This window comes from Lampris incognitus, chromosome 2, assembly GCF_029633865.1.
Source record: "Lampris incognitus isolate fLamInc1 chromosome 2, fLamInc1.hap2, whole genome shotgun sequence".
Lineage (NCBI taxonomy): Eukaryota > Metazoa > Chordata > Actinopteri > Lampriformes > Lampridae > Lampris > Lampris incognitus.
This window is the reverse complement of record NC_079212.1, coordinates 35935637-35952674: the sequence shown is the minus strand read 5'-3', so window position 1 is coordinate 35952674 and position 17038 is coordinate 35935637. Positions and strand designations below refer to the sequence as shown.

The 17038-nt window shown below is 42.6% G+C and overlaps 1 protein-coding gene across 1 annotated transcript in view; it reads left to right on the top strand.

Annotated features, from left to right (window-relative positions):
- mapre1b (microtubule-associated protein, RP/EB family, member 1b) overlaps positions 1–16437 on the top strand; it is a 32057-nt gene extending 15620 nt beyond the window's left edge. Inside the window, exon 7 of the mRNA XM_056272872.1 lies at positions 9713–16437. Coding sequence (XP_056128847.1) covers positions 9713–9763 — 51 coding nt within the window. The 3' untranslated portion in view covers positions 9764–16437. The remainder of the gene's footprint in view (positions 1–9712) is intronic.
- Positions 16438–17038: the final 601 nt, after the last annotated feature.

The following is a 17038-nucleotide window of genomic DNA, read 5'->3' as shown; positions in this document are numbered from 1 at the left end:
GGGAGAGAGAGAGGGGTGCAACAAAGGTCATGTGGCGACCATGTGGCATGTGCTCTAACCATTCAGCTACAGAGGCACCCCGCATTAAAAATTATTTGTGCCCAGTAAAATCAATGCATACGTAATATTCATATAGTAGGTACAAGGATGACTAAGAAAAGAGATTACTATGAAGCACCACAACCTTCCCTCTCTTTCCAAAAAAACTGACTAATACTAAATGCTAAAGGGCTTTTTTTAGGTATAGCATCACTAATGACATCAGTAATTAACACACAAAAAAAAACAACTTTTCAAACCACTGTTTCAGTGGTTTGAAAAGGTAACAGTGGTTGAGGGGGTTAAGCAGAAAAGCCCACACTGACTAGATGATGCCATCTATGTAGTGAAAGGGGGGCCTTCTGTATCAGCGGAAGGGAAAGCAGGAGGCTTTAGCAATGCCAAAACAGTTTAGACACAAAGTCATGGAGTTGGGTCATACAATTCCACGGGTATGTCACATTGCTTTCCAAAAGACTCTGAACAGGATTGGAAGTCATTTTGTTTGGTCAAGGATGTATACCCAAGTCTCGCAGCTCTGTAGTTCTTGTGAAACATGCCAGCCTAACTCAGCAAAGGGAGTAGCACTTGCACAACTGCAGACTTTGCCAATTGTAGACACACCGTTTGAGAGAATGGGCATGGACATAGGAGGAACATGGGGGGGGTGGGTTCCTCAGGCCACCATTACATATTAGTTATGTGACTATGCAACCCGCTATCCTGAAGCCTTCCCTCTCAGGTCAATCAGAGCCAGACAGGTAGCAAACTGCCTCTTACAGCTCTTTCCAGGGTAGGCATACCTAAGGAGGTCCTAACAGACTAACTGTTGCAGCAAGTTTACCAGTTGTTAGGGGTGAAGGGCATTAAGACCACCCCCCAGACGGACGGGCTAGTGGCACGCTACAACCAGACACTGAAAACATGTTGCACAAGTTTGTCTCCCATACAGGTACTGACTGGGACAAGTGGCTGCAATACCTGTTGTTTACCTAGCAGGAAGTTCCACAAGTGTCAACAGGTTTTTCGTCATTTGAACTGTTGTATGGCCACCAGGTGAAAGGGCTATTGGACCCTCCAAAAGACTACTTGGAAAGCCCAAAGTGAGGGGGAGAAAATGTGGTGGCATATGTGGTCAAATTGAGGGAGCACTGGAGGAGATGACAGCGCTTACACATGAAAACATGAGGTCTGCTCAACAAAACCAGAAAGCTTGTTACGATTGGAAGGCCAAAGAGAGGATCTTCAATCTAGGCCAAAAGGTACTATTACTACTTCTAACCGGTGACACTAAGTTGCTGACTAAATGGCATGGACCTTACGAGATCACCAAATGAGTGGGTATGGTCACACATGAACTGTACATGCCAGACAAGTTTAAAAAGTACCAGACATTTCATGTCAATCTGCTCAAAGCGCTTCAGGTCCGTCCAGAGCCTGTGTGCCAGCAGCTGTTTGTACGTGTCGTCCAGGATGAGGACACAAATGAGAAGTTCTTTCCAACCACCACCACTAAAGTTCAGCCCCTGAAAGTGCATGTATCCCACCCAGCAGGCAGAGGTCAAACCCTTACTTGACCCAGAGCTCTTCAGAGAGACATCAGGTTTCACCTCTCTGGTCCAACACAAAATTCCTCTGACGAAAGATGCTCCAGTCCAGCAGAAGAGCTACAGGATTCCTGAGCAGTTGATTCCTGTGTTGCAGAAGAAAATCAAGTTGATGTTGGAGCTGGGGATAATCGAGATCTCCTGCAGTGAGTGGTGTAGTCCTATTGTACTTGTTCCAAAGAAAGATGGATCACTCAAATTTTGTATTGATTTCAGGTACCTGAATACAGTGTCCAATTTTGACCCATACTCAATGCCTCGAATTGATTCTCTGTTGGTTGAGCACAGTACATCACCGGGTTGGACCTGAGCAAAGGCTACTGGCATCTAGCCTTGGCACCCGGAGGTTAGGGAGCTGACAGCTTTCAAGACTGCATTTGGTATGTATCAGTTCAGGGTCATGCCATTTGGTCTCCAGGGGGTACCAGCCACATTCCAAAGACTGATGGACCATGTGCTGAGGGATGTTTCTGACTTCTCTGTTGCATGTTTGGATGATGTGGTTTGTTTTCAGCCAATCCTGGGAGGAACACAAGCTCCACCTGCAACAGGTCCTACAGCAAATCAGAGTGGCCAGCTTTACCATTAACCCTCACAAGTGTGCTGTTACCCAAATGGAAGTGGAGTACCTGGCTTCATCATTGGATTCGGGAAGATCAAGCCGCAACCAGGGGAAGGTAGAAGCCATCGATTCCTTCCCTGTTCCCACCACCAAAAGGAAGCTGAGAGGTTTCCTGGGCCTGGTGGGCTGGTACTGGAAGTTTGTTCCTAATTTTTCAGCCAGATCTGTAGTGCTGAATGACCTGACCAAAGGCTCAGCTCCCAACAAAGTGCGAAGGACAGATCAGTGTGACAGAGACCTCAAAGATGCCATCTGCAACCACTCAGTTCAGATTTTGACAGGTCTTTCACTTAACAAACAGACGCTTTTGGAATAGGCCTGGGAGCGGTGCTGCTGCAGGAGGTGGAGGGAGAGAGATCAATTGTGTTTCTGAGTCACAAGCTGCTCAATAGAGAGACGGGATACTCTATGGTGGAAAAGGAGTGCTTTGCAATGAAATGGGCCATTGACACCCTCAGATAACGTCTGCTGGGATGGCACTTCTTCCTGGAAACTGACCACCGAGCTCTAAAGTGGCTTCATTGTATGAGGGATGCCAACATGTGCATCACTGGATGGTACCTTTCCCTGCAGCTTACGATTTCATTGCTTGCTACAGGTCAGGGAAGTCCAATATGTAGTGGCAGGCTGACTGTCCAGAATGTCTGAAGATTGAGGTACTGTTCTCCTTTGAGAGAGCAGGGAGGAAATGTACTAGTGACGGATTGTTTTGGCCTTGTAAATATTGCACAACTGGGGTTTGGTATTAATTGCACTTTCAACAAACAACTATGCACTTTAATAATGGCACTTTGGTAACGATATTTGCACATTTGGGGGTTTGGTAGTTTGGTGTACATTTGTATTTACTGTAATTATGTGTTTATTTTGGGGGTAAATGAATCATTGTCAATATGTGTTAAATTATATTCTATATCGCTGGTCTATGGTATCACGTGTCAAATGTTATATGATTATATATTGAGCATTTGTTAATGGAAGCATCAAATTTAGTGACACAGTATAAAAGGCACCAGTTTCTGTCTGTCTGGGTTGTTGGCTAGGTCTCAATACCTGTATTGTTGCAATGCTTGTACTGCTATAGTTGTTTTTTTGGTTTTGTTAAATAAACGCCACATGGTTTTGGTGCACCTTACCATTGCCTTAATGTATCCCTTTCCATCCCTTTAATCCAAATATGGTTAGTTTGAGCCCCCCCAGTGATTTCATATTTTTTCTCTTTATTAAAACCAGACTTATCTTCATATATCGTATAATTATTTTATTCTTTCAATGTTGTATTCTGTAAATTGTGTAAACACAACATCCATTACAAATTGTCCATCTTGGGAGAGAGATCCCTCCTCTGTTGCCTTCCCTGAAGTTTCTTCCCATTTTTTCTCCCTGTTAAAGGTTTTTTTTTTTTTTTTTTTAGGAAGTTGTTCCTTATCCGGTACGAAGCTCTTAGGACAGGATGTTGTGTTGTTGTAAAGCCCCTTGAAGCAAATTTTAAATTTGAGATATTGAGCTATGCAAATAAAATTGACTTATTTGAATTCCTGAATTCAAATTTCAGAAGAAATTGACATGCTCGTGGTTTTAGAGTCCAGGCCAGTAAACTTGAAAATCCACCTGGCCCAACTGGCTAGTGGTAAACTAACCTGAATGTCAACCAGTTGAAGGTTAGGGGTCTTCTCATACCTCCAATTTGGATTCTTGGTGCTAAGCATTTGATATGACATGACCAATAGTGAGATTTTGTTTGATATAGCATGAGTGTAAATGAAGGTGGTGGTGTGGCAGTTTGTTTTTCTGCAGTTTTGTTTTATCTTATGTCTTAATGCAAGTCTCAAACAAAAAAGGATGGCTGGTAATCTATTTATGAATTATTTTATAAATAAAGTACTGGCTGTAGAAATGGCTGGCTGTAGAAATGTCCTCTGTAAGCTAATGTGGGCATAGTTCAATAAGATTTAAGTCCTTGCTATGTTTGCTCTATTGTAAAGCTCTTGTTGACACCCTCTTAAAATTCCACCGTTTACAATGGCACATAGCTTGCTAACTGAAGCTCAAGCACTTAAATGGCTTTATGGTCATTTGCACTGGATAGGGTGAAAACTCAGGGGTCCTCTGCAGGTCTGGAAAGCACTGAAAAATGTTTTTGATTATTTTCAGCTGCTGGACAATTATGGAATCAGAGGTCGTGCTAGACTTTCTCGTTGTCCGTCATGAAAATTCAGTCATCAATTATTACCCGTCATATTAATTTTCCATTTTTTTTAATGAGATAGCCTATTTAATAGCATTTAATTTTCAGAAACAATCGACCGCAATACATTTAATATGCAGAATAACGCTAATGTAGACAGAAGAACAAACTTAGATTATGCATTTATAAGAGAGAAAAACCGGCTCGTTTATCAACCACATTCGGCTTTTGAAAGAAACTCCGAACATTCAGCTGCCATGACATTTTGTGATAGCCTACTTAGCTTGTTTAAAAGAAGTTGGCAATGAAGAAGACAAGATGCAGAGCTAATTAATGATGCACAATCGCCACCAAGTGGACAGTGAGGTTTACAACAGGTGGTCTGCATGTGTTTATTGACAGTGTTGCGTGTGAATTTAATTGGTCAAATGACGGACAGCCTTTAGATTTTTCTGTCATTGTTAAAAAAAATCGGTCAAAGACGGAAAATATTCGGTTAACGCGACCTGTGTATGGAATGGACCAGTGTTTTTTTTTTTTTTCCCAGTCTAATTTTTCTCGTTTCATTTCCAAGACCGCCCTCTGTAACTATGATTGTAGAGCTGCAGTAATGCTGTCAGTGTGCTGTGGTTTGGTCCTTGCATTCTAATAAGGTTCTGTTTTTCATGTTAATGATCTAGGGCAAAAGTTCAAGCACTGAATTCCAAAAGGTTGAATGTAAATGTGACATGGCTCCAGCCATATAAAGCTCAATTCTGGATAAACTGGAATGCTTTGGAATTGGACAATAAGTCTGGAAAATGTTTTGATTTGTCTATGTTGGTGATCAAGGAATTCAAGCCATTTTTACTGTTAGGGAGCTCTGTAGCATTTCAGCTAGGGCTGCCCCCTGAAAGTTGATTGAGTCAGATCCTCTTTCGGTTACCCATCGGTCAACTTTAAATAATTTGTTGAGCCATCGGGTTTTTTTTTTTTTTTTTTTCCCTGACCGTGTGCATTACAATAACAGGTTGAAACAGACAGGAGCTTACAAAAATGCATAGGGCTAACATTTCAGGAATTATTAATAAGGGGAATCATAAATATATTTTTATATTCTAGCAAGGTGAGCTCGCTTGCTTAAAAAAAAATCACATGACAAAATGCTCTGGTGGTTAACTGATGAAAGAAACTGAAACCTGAGGCGAAGTTGTTGGTAAACTAGGCAGTCCATTACCTTGTCTCAGAAGAAGTCTTAAATATGGCAGCATTTCGAACTTTTTAAGGACAAACCTTCAAGTTAAATGTAAACTCTGTTAGCAAGTGGTCTTGATGCATACTCGATAATCCAGATAAAGAAATCACAGAAAGTTGACTCAGTTCATCTGGACACAACATTAATTGGGAGAAATGTTTCATCACTGTTATTTGATAGGCTATGTGGTGCAACCTGGACACATCGTCAGTAATGAACCTGGGGTCATCAGGTGTTTCGGGTCTTCACATCAGACACCGTCACCTGAATGACCCAGCTGGGGTAGATCAAGCCCTGACTTGTGTACAGGTAACGCATTATGCCACGCGTCACCCCTCTTCACCCAGAGCCGACGGGAAGCCTTTTCAGCGGCTTCCAAGATGTTCCTAATGGGTCTTTTTCTTTGTAGCCCACAAATCCCCAAGAGTCCAGGACCCAGTGTAGAGACTGGCTTGTAAAGCCCCTGCAGCCCAATTCACCTGGCTCACAGTGGGCCTTCCACCCATTCCTCCAAAATTCGGCTACCAGATCTGCATACCTGGCTCTCTTCCTTTCGTATGTCTCCTCCATCCGATCTTCTCAGAGGACAGTTAGCTCTAGCCAAACCACTTCCTTGGTTGCCACGGACATCAGGACCATGTCTGGCGAGAGTTTAGTAGCTGTGATGTGTCCGGGAACCTTAGTTGTCTCGTTGGTTTTACCAGGAACGGCCAGTCCCTTGCTGTTGCGAGCAGCCCACCCTGGGCCTTTAGCTGGAGCTGGGGCTGGGGCTTCTCCCCTGCTCGAACAAAGGCGATGGTGTGTTTTGTTGGGTGTTGCTGTGAGCTGTAGCTGATCCCAGTGCAGATGGTGTCTGCTACTGCCCGCAGAACTTGGTCATGGTGCCAATGATACTGCCCCTCTCCCAAGGCCTTTGAACAGCAGTTCAGGATGTGCTCCAAGGATCCCCTTTTCTGGCAGAGTTGGCAAGCAGGTGAGTCCGCCAGGCCCCAGCTGAAAAAGTTGGCAGGGCTCGGTAGGGCATCATACACTGACTGGACCTAAAAGTTGAATTGGTGTGAATCTGCCTTCCAGAGTTCTGCCCAGTGGATCTTTTGGCCAGTTGTATGCTCCCACTTGGTCCAGGCCCCCTCGCATGCACATACCCACTATTCTGCTTTAGCAAGGTTCCTCCACCTTTGCACGTGTACCTCCACGTGGATCATCTTTCACTTCTCCTTTCCTTGGGCTTTTACTGTAGCAAGGTTTTGAGTTGCTACTGAGCCCGGCCTGACCAGTTTCCACAGCACCCATCAGGATGCTGTGCCACAACCTTGCCTCAGCCTGTTCAACTTCCTCCTGCGTGTGCCACTTCCTTCTGTTCTGACCTTGATGCCCACAGAGGAGATCTTTGTGTCAGCGGAATCTCAGTAGAGCAGGACTTCTCTGCCTCGGGTGACCTTGAACTCCTCTGCCAGACTGCTGAGAGGAAGCTTTAGCTTGGTGTTATGCCCATAAAGGGCGATGCTGCTTAGGCTCTGCAGCAGGCCCAGCCACCTGCGCCGGAACTGGCTGATCTTCTTTTCAAAGCCCTTTATGATGGTGATATGGGACTTTGTAGATTAGCAGTGGCCAGAGAAGTTGAGGCAGGATTCTATGTTGATATATCCATAAGGATGCCCTGACTTGTCTACTGTAGAGAGCCAAGTGTTGAGGTCATTACTGGTTGCCCGGTGTGTCCTTCAGATTGCTGGTGAAGATCTTACACAGGGTCTTGACTGGCTTTTCAGTCACAGATGGAATTTGGGTGCCTCTCAGTGAGAAGCTGAACTGGTCGGTTGCTCTTCCTTTCCTAAGGACCAGAGACGAGGATTTTGTGGGCTTGAAGCTCATTCATTCCACGTAATGAGCCGTTCAAGTCGTTGAAGGAGCCACCTGCATCTGGGCACATATGTAGTTGTTGCTGATAGGTCATCCATGAATGCTCTGATTGGGTTTTGTCAGATGCCAGATTTGGACCAGGGACCTCTGCACTCCACTTCTGCATACTTCACAAGCATATTTATGACCAGCACAAATGGGGACACAGAAATTGTGTAGCCAATGATGATACCCTTTTCTAGCTGATACCACGCTGATGTCAAGGTCCCAGAGGTCACCCTCAGGCTAAAGTTGTTGTAATAGTTAAGATTGAGGTTTTGGATCTTCTCTGGGACATGGTGTCTGATCAGGGCCAATTTTATTATCTTGTGAGGCGTCGATCCATAGGCATAAGCAAGGTCCAGCCACAGCACTGCCAGGTCTCCCCTGCTTTCTCGTGCCTCTCTGGTCAGTTGGGTTACCACACCTGTATGCTCTATGCACCCTGGAACACCAGCGAGTCCTCTTTTCTGGACTGAGGTGTCTATGTAGGAGTTCTTCAGGAGAAATCCCGTGAGGCGATTGGCAACAATCTTTAAGAAGATATTGTATTCTGCGCTGAGGAGCGAGATTGTCCTAAATTGCTCGATATTGCTTGCGTTCTCTGCCTTAAGAATCCACACTCCTGCATATCTCCACTACTGCAGCACTGTCCCCTCCTCCAGATCACCCTGTAGATCTTCCAAAGATGTTGCAGAAGTCTGGGGCATCTTTTGAAGACCTTGTACAGCACTCAACTTGAGCCTAGGGCTGAAGATGTTCTGGCTAACTTGATGACCGCCTTGATCTTTCAGTGTGGGTTCATTGTTTGAACAGGGTGCTGGGTTCGGGTGGGGATGTAAAAGTTGTGCAGTGGCCAAGGTCTTGCTTCCTCATGCGGTCACTGTAGGTGTTGCTAATGTGGCAGGTGTTCTCTTCCTCAGGGCATGACAAGTGACCACTGCGTTTCTGTCCCAGCAGCTTGTTAATAAATCCAAATGGATTTGCAATAAAGGCGCTGTGCTTGCGGGCCTTTTCCTTGCCCCTCTTCCTGTACTACTGAGCCTGCCGAAGGGTGATTAGCCTTTCCCTTACTATGCCTCAAAATTCTGACAAGACTGCTTTCTTTTCCTCATTTGCCTTCCTGTACTGGCTGTTGGACCCCCCCCCCCTTTCGCCCCAATTGTACCCGGCCAATCACCTCACTCTTCCGAGCTGTCCAGGTTGTTACTCCACCCCCTCTGCTGATCCGGGGAGGGCTGCAGACTACGACATGCCTCCTCCGATACACGTGGAGTCGCCAGCCGCTTCTTTTCACCTTACAGTGAAGAATTTCACCAGGGGGACATAACGCATGGGAGGATCATGCTATTCCCCCCAGTTCCCCCTCCCCCCAAACAGGCACCCGACTGACCAGAGGAGGCGCTAACGCAGCGACCAGGACACACACCCACATCCAGCTTCCCACCCACAGACATGGCCAATTGTGTCTGTAGGGACGCCTGACCAAGCCAGAGGTAGCACAGGGATTCAGATAGTCAGACAGTTCATAGACAGTCTATGAAAAAAAAAAAGAAGGAACAAGTAGTCGACTTCATATTCGACAGCTAAATCTGATTTGAATCAAAAAATTCGGGTTCGGGTATAGCCCAAATTGCAGCTTGGGTCACAGCAGTTGGCTGCTGCTAGCTTGCTTAATGCTGAATCATTTTAAAAGATTCTGCTACTCCTAACAATAGGAAAGTAGCACTTAGGTTAAAAGACACCAGACTTTTTCCTTTTAATATTAGCCAGCGGATCCTTATTAAAGGCCTTTATATATCTAGGAATGGTTGACTGATCATACCTTGTTTATTTTAGCAAGGTTCTGCTTCTCTCTCCCTCACACTTCCTGTTTCAGTAAAGTCTTGCTGTGTTCTTACACCTTGTTGTCCTCACTGTCTCCCCTCCCTCTATCATTCGTCATTTCTGCATTTGTCTTCAGTTATGCCCAACGCGCACACACCCCTTTATGCCTTTGTTTTTCCTGCTGTCCTTTGTCTCTGTGGGGCACATTATGAGCTCTTAAAATGTATAGGAAGATGTCTGGATCAAGTTCTGCTCATTAATGATATCTTTCTCTCTCTCACTCTTTCTTTCTCCAGGAGGGCTTTGTGATACCAGATGCTGAGTCAGAAGACCAGGAGGAGTTCTAATACTCACCGCTGAACCACGACTTGCCCTGATATTCTGGTCTGCCAACCCAATCCTACGTTAAATGCTCATTTTACCACGCCGACCCCAATCTGCTCTGTTGTAATGCCCTTGCCTCAGATACCTCCTGAAGCCAAGACAACCAACATTTTTAGCAAACGACAACCCACATTCAAACTGTTCCAAATTTGCGCCCCATCCCCCTTTACCTTTTTTCAATCCATCGCTCAACCGCCAAACTTCTATCCTCAAGCCCTCGACTACTGTACACCCGAGTCACCTCACCCTCCCCATCCCCGCACTGCTCAACCATACATGCGATGAAACCCAAACCAACCCTCTGCACAACAATCACTGAAACCCCGATAGTGTCACATGTCGCACATATCTGGTTTTTTTAAATGGACTTAAGTATAAAAAACAAAATGATCTGTTTGTTTTGTGTGTGTGTGTTTTTTTTTTGTTGTTTTTTTTTGTGTATGTATGTTTAAGAAGAACCGTGTTTTAAAAGAAAAAAAAATCAAGCATGAAGAACCTCCTCTGAAGACCCTTCCATCTGTTTGTCTGTCTGTTGGTCACTGTCCCTGACTAAGCCCAGACTTTAATTTGATGTCACTGAGGCCAATTTTGTGGTGGCTGATTTGTGCCTCTCACATTGACCGTTAGTAGTGATGCGCGGGTTAGGGTTTTTTAATACCCGCACCCACTGACCCGTTATGAAAACCAATCCGACCTACTAAAATATGCATTAATTAATCACACGAACCTGTCCCGAACTGCAAACCTCCAACTTTAGCCTAGGCTACAGCAAAGGGAGCAGTGTTGCACTATTTCGTTTTTGGGCTGTTTGCCCAACATAATACACTGATTGCAAGATGTATCCTATTGTATATTAGCCTAATAGCATCTGGGTGTAGGCTACTAAATAAACAGACAAATTGTTCCAAGCAATGTTCTTTGTTGAATAGCAACAAGACCCATAACCTTTCATTAAAGACATGAACTCTGTCTCTTTCTCTCACTCACACACACACACACACACACACACACACACACACAAACCTCTGACTTCTGACCAAAAGAGTTTTGGCAGTGTAAACAAAAGCTACAGATATCTCTTAGGGAAAAAACTTGTAGGTTAAGCCTCAACACCCTGAAACACATGCGCTGACCAAAACTACAATCGCAAACTGATGAAAAAGCTTGCTTGCCTGCGTGCGTGTGTGTGTGCGTGCGTGTGTTTGAGCGAGAGAATGACAGGAAGAGAAAGTGGACTAGTAGTTCACAGCCTAGCCTATAGCATGCAATGTCTTTGTAAGCTATTTATAACTTACTTGGAGCACTGTTTTGTGACTTTTTGACCCCCCCCACCCAAACCCGTGATATTTTCAAGTAAGCTTACCCGAATCTGTCTGACCCGAGGGTTGTGGGTCATCCCGCGCATCACTAACTGTTAGGGTTTTATTCAGTTGGTGGTAGGTGCACCGGAAGAGGTGGGGCAAAAGACATGCTGGCGCAGTCTCCTGCTCATAAATTTTACCTCCAAATCACCCAAACAGAACATCTATTTTATAACTCTGATAGCTTGTCCTTTTGTCAGTTATGTCAACTATACTTTGCGTTTTTAAAATGGGGAACAGTTGATCATTTTGTAATAAAAGGAGGCATTAAATGAAACGCTATTAGCACCACTAGCCAGTTAGCTGCACCCTAAGTGGAGAGTACAGAGTTTAAAATGGGACAAGGCAACAGTGGGAGTCTCCATTTGGTTGAGTCTAGCTAAAATTGGCAATCCACAGCCAAGGATGTCAACACCTGCCATTTTGGTTTTGGCAGTTTGGCTTCAGAGGAGCAGAAAGCTGTTTTTGTAAGATTTTGCTACTGTTATATTTCATTCTCCATCTTTTTTTTCTTTTTTTTTTGTGCCTCCACTTTGTCTTTTCCCTTTTGTTGTCAGTGTCTGTTCTGGGAATTTAAGTGTTACTTAGCACCTGTCATGCACTCAGAATGCGTTGTGTTTTTTTTTTCCTGTGTAGGTTTTTCTCCTAAAAATTATTTGTTTCACATTTGTTTAACTTATGTGAAACAAAGTTGCAAACTAATAAAAAAAAACCCTTTATTTTCCTTATGTTGTCAGTAGGGAAAAAGATTTTTGATATCAATGGTAGTTGTTTTCCTGTCAGATCAACTGTCATGTCCTTGCACCCACCTGTTCCAGTCAAGCCTTGGTGTTCACATTTCAGTTATAAGGGGCCTTCTCAAATGTGCAATTCTTAACTCCAGAACAAGTGGCTTAGTTTTTTTTTTTTGCTGTCCCAAGTGGTAGATAAATTATTGGAACCTTGCAAGCCGTAGCAGTCCTCTAATCAACATATAAATGTTTTAATGGGGGGGGGGCAAACAAATTAGAAGTTACGTTGTAATGGGTGATCTGTTTTGTTTTGATTGTCTTTTTGGAGTGCTTGTTTCGAGACAAACATACTGCTTTATTACAAGTTGACCCTCACTTGGCCCCTAGCAAACACTACTAGTAATTCCTTACATGGGTGGGAAATTGGCCCCTTCCCCAAGACAAACATCTATGATATGACTAGTCTACCAGCCACTGTCCAGACATTCATCACACTCGATGTATATTCTGGCTGGTAGAAACCCAAAAGTGGCAGGTGTCCATCAGTCATTGTAGCAGTTGGATGACACTGTCAGAATTCCTTTAGTTGGGTAATATATAGATTTTTTACTTTCTTTTTTTTTTTTACTTTGGAGTTAAATGAGTCATGGGATCAATAGGTTACTGATTTGCTGCACTAAAGGTATCTTCCTCTTTGGGAATGCAGATTGAAGAATAGTGTACTCCCCCATCCCCCATTTTTCTGTTTCCAAACCCAGATAAGTGGCCAATTTGCATTACTGATACTTTATAGTGTGGGTCCTTTTCGAGAATAATCCCTGAAGCACACTTAAACGATATTCCATTTTAAACATTTTTAATGTAATTCTCAACATTAATTAATTCATTATCTTAACCGCTTATCTTGCTCTCAGAGTGGCGGGGAAACATGTTAACTCTCAACATGGTGGTAGCAATTCATACTGCCAAACGTATGCTGAGACTGACATAAACTGTCAAAATTTTTTTTTACCTGTCTGTTTTTTAGAGTGAATAATAGAAAGACTAGTAGACAATAGAACCCCCCCCAAAAAAATAAAAATAAAAATGCATAAACAATTATTTAAAGCTGCCCATCTCTGTTTTTGGAGATTTAATACATTTATCAACTGCCTTATTCATAAAAACTACATTTCATCAAACAAAAAACCTTTTTTTTCAACCAGCGTGACATTGATGTATTGCTCTGTTCTTGGCAAATGTTTGTACTGTGGTTTAAACTATTGTAATTTCAGTCTTTGTTGCAGTTGTGGTTTTTAATGGGGGCCTGAATATAAACACACTTGGGAGGTATTTTAGGCCGAAGCTTAGCCGTTTCTGGTTGCAAAAGGCTCCATGTCTTCCATAAAGTGCTCAGTATGGTTTTGCACAGGGTAGTTGACTTCAAGTTTCTTAGGTGAATTTATTTGTGCATTTCACTGTTTCCCACTAACTGTTGGCTGAAACTGTTTAAGTCATCTATCCTAGACAGAAATGGTTAGACGAGCATCTACTGCTCCTGACAAAGCAATGGAATACAGAAATTAATCACTCACAAATGTCTGATGCTGAAGCGTTTTCTGACTCATGCCTCCTTGATGGAGAACATTTTGGTAATAAAATGTTGCCTTTAGGGGCTGTTTGATCAAAAACCTTTTCAAGAATCACAGTGCTAGCTTCAGTGTAGGGGGTTCATATAGCCTTGAACACTGGGCCATTGTCAAGAGTAATAATTGTTCTTTTAGCACAGTTTTCCTCCTCTCCAGTTGCAGTTTTGGTTGACAGCGAAGTAGCTTTTCAGGGGATCAATCCAGATGGGCAAAGCTCCCAGGAACAGGCCTCAAAAGTGAGAACTGAATCTAAAATTCAAATGCTTCCTGACAAACTGTTCCAGTATAATCTTGTAAGCACTCTTGTGGTACTGGAAGGCGCTTTGGTTTGAAATTGTACAAAAAAATGTCTGATTAAAGCAACAAACCCAAAGCAACTCCTTGGGTGCCATTGCTCAGTCGTCCTGTGTATCACTTCCCAAAGAACATTTGGCCACAAAACTGTAACAATGCCCTCCTTTGAAACTACAAACCCTCTAAATAAAATAGCAGGCATAGACTGGTCTTTTTTAGTTTTACCCATAGACTTGTAGTAGGATAGGAGAGCTTACTTGACTGTCACTGAAAACTCTGGTTGTCAGATTCTCACCGTGATGGGCTTTAGAATGCTTTTGTTTCATATTTGACTGTAGTAGCTGTATAGCTCAACATATGTCTAGTACCAAAACAAAGGGCCGATGCAAGCCTCAGATGGACTGGATGTTGTGCCTCAAATATTATTTTGTATTTCGTTAACATTTGCGTTAACATAAATCTTCCAAGTCTGTAAGTTGCCCTCTGAAAGACCACAGCTAAAGTAAAATAAAAGGTGACAATTAAATCCACGATCTGTGAAACTGCCACACCCAAATCTCTTTGTACGAGGTTATCTTGTTTTTTTCCGCTCCCAAGATTATCGGCATGCTGGTGTTTTTGAGGCGCAAATAATGTGAAGGAGCAAAAACTTCCAACGAATGATTATACCTGATGTTTCTTGTCAGAGGAAAAGGATGGTGGCTGGGGTTTTCCTTTGTGTTGTTTTGAAGTTTATGGTTATAACGTTTAATGCTAATGCTCGAAGACCTTATTCAAATGGTATATGGGGAACGCTTGCTTTTCATAGTGCGAGGAGTTCCAGATGGATGGGGGTTTGTCAAGTATGGTGAAAGCCAGATGGTTAAGTCCAGCACTTGGAGGTCTTTGAACAAGGGTATGTTTATTTGATTGACAACTTAAGGTGGTATCTAAATTGTCTTGTTGAAGCCCAGCCCATCTTGAACTCTGAGGAGATGAAAGCAAATGGAAAAGCAAGTGCTATTTGACCCAATTCTGTTTCACGTAATGCCCCTGAGGAGCTGAAAATAAGGTTGTTGGAGTCCATGTAGATGTCATTAGCAAGAGAAAGACGTTTTAACCTGACTAGATGCCTTATGTAAGAAATACTATACAAAATACTTTGCATGATGTTTTTGAAGGCTAAGTTTTTGTTTTATGTTGGAGGGGGAAGACCACATAAAAACTGGTACAGAAAGTGCCATGGTTTGTAAGTTGTTTGGGGAAACTTAATGTTTGGTAGTGTTAAGATAATGGTGGGATTTAATACCAAGGCAAATCTTAACACTGAGGAAAGATGCACACATTCCAGGATTTTTGCCACTATGAAGACTCAAGCAGAAAAACAAAATTTAAACTCTAGAGGGATCTCAAATGCAAAAAGAAATCGTTGAACATCTTGCATGTTTCCATTTTTTTTCTCTTTTTTTTCTTTCTCTTTTTTCTTTTTTGGAGCGTTAGTAGGTTAGCCTTATAGAACAAGTGCATTTGACATCGTGCAGTGATAATGGGAACTACCCCCCCCTTTTATAGTGGCTTCTTTCACCCAACCCAGTGCCAATGTACCCTCTGCCAATCTCATTTGCTGGTAGTGGTCTCTCAGAAACAATAACCGGACCAGACTCTAAAAAAATTAGTTTGTATTGTTTGAAATACCTAATTTCTTGTTTGCACTAGAGTTGGAAGGATCTTGGAAATGAACTTATTTATTAAGAAATCGCTGTATTGAGCAATTAGCCCACAAGTAATTGAAATTTTTTCAAATAACAAATGGCTCCATGTCTGGTTTACTGATTGTGGCAAAGTTCATTCAGTTAAGTGTTACCCAGAGGGGCGTCTGTCTTTGCATAGTGTTCAGCATTCCACTTTGGCAGAAAATGTTAGGTTGGCTTCTCTGGGGACCTGTAGAAATCTCTCTTATCACTGGGTATCAATTGGTGCTATCAAGTGTAAAAGTCAAGCCTGAAGCTCAACTATAAAAGCAAATACAGGCAATGTTTTAAGTTATGTCTAGCTTCCTGCTTTCTTCCGAGTTTTGCCATTGCTATTATGTCAGAATACTATTAATTAGAAAATAAATCTAGAAAATGTGTTAGCAATTGATCCCCACTCCTGCACTGCTATGGAAGTGTGCATTAAATCTTTTTTGAAAAAGTGAAATAGGCTAATGGCTGACGCTCACCCAATAACCTGAACCTGTCTCTTAACAATGAGAGCTGGTATACTTGTGTAGTGGGCTGAGTGTCATATCTAGTGTCTCTGTTTCTCCGTTTTATCTATACTTCTCTCTTTGTCTGCAGATTCAGCTGGATTTTTTTGTATTTTGGTATATTCTTTCAGAATTATTTGTTGAATCAAGTTTCTTACAAACAATAAAACAGTATTTCCACACCACCACAATATTTACGTTGTGTTCCTGTGTAAAGTGTGAATCTCAAAAGCTGTGTGTCTGCACCGCTATCATAAAAAGATATTCGTTGTATTAGAGGTAGCTGGATATTAGTAGTAGAGTGGACAATGTAAAGAGGGATTAAATTAATAAATAATAAAAGGTTTCAATCAAAAACATATATCAACTGAAAACAAAAGATCGATTAAAATTGATTTATAAATACGTATGTAAATGGTGGAATTTGTCATCAATTCTCTATTACAATTCAGAAAGGAAGTAAATTGCTGGATTCATAAATTTGGTTGACAAGGGGGATTCCTATATTTTGCCTTGTGGCGAAACTTCCCTAATCCTTCGTGGGATGTAACAAGAGCTCTCATCACCTGGAGGCAAACAGCAGTGCCATCCCAGACGGAACACGTCCAAAAGGGCCTTTTATAAAGTTGGCTTGCCGGTAAAATAAAACATGAAGGAACGAATCGTGTCGCAGATGACCGACATAAAGAACTTATACCATGTACTAGTTTCCGGTTTTCGGAAATGCCGTGTAACCATGGCAACATATTGAATCAGTAGCAACCCTGTAACACTCAAACCTTTAGCTTTAACGGCTAGTTAGCTAACTTCAGCTCCGCTCCGTAACGTTTTAATCCTGAGTCAAAACGCTCAACACGGAAAAGGCGAATTTATTAGAATCCTACTGTAAGTGACCATGCTATATAAACGGGGAAATCCTTGCTTTAATGCTCTCACCTTGTCGTGGATTATCACTTACTTAAACCTCGACAGTTAGCCGGCTGGTGTTACATGGAAC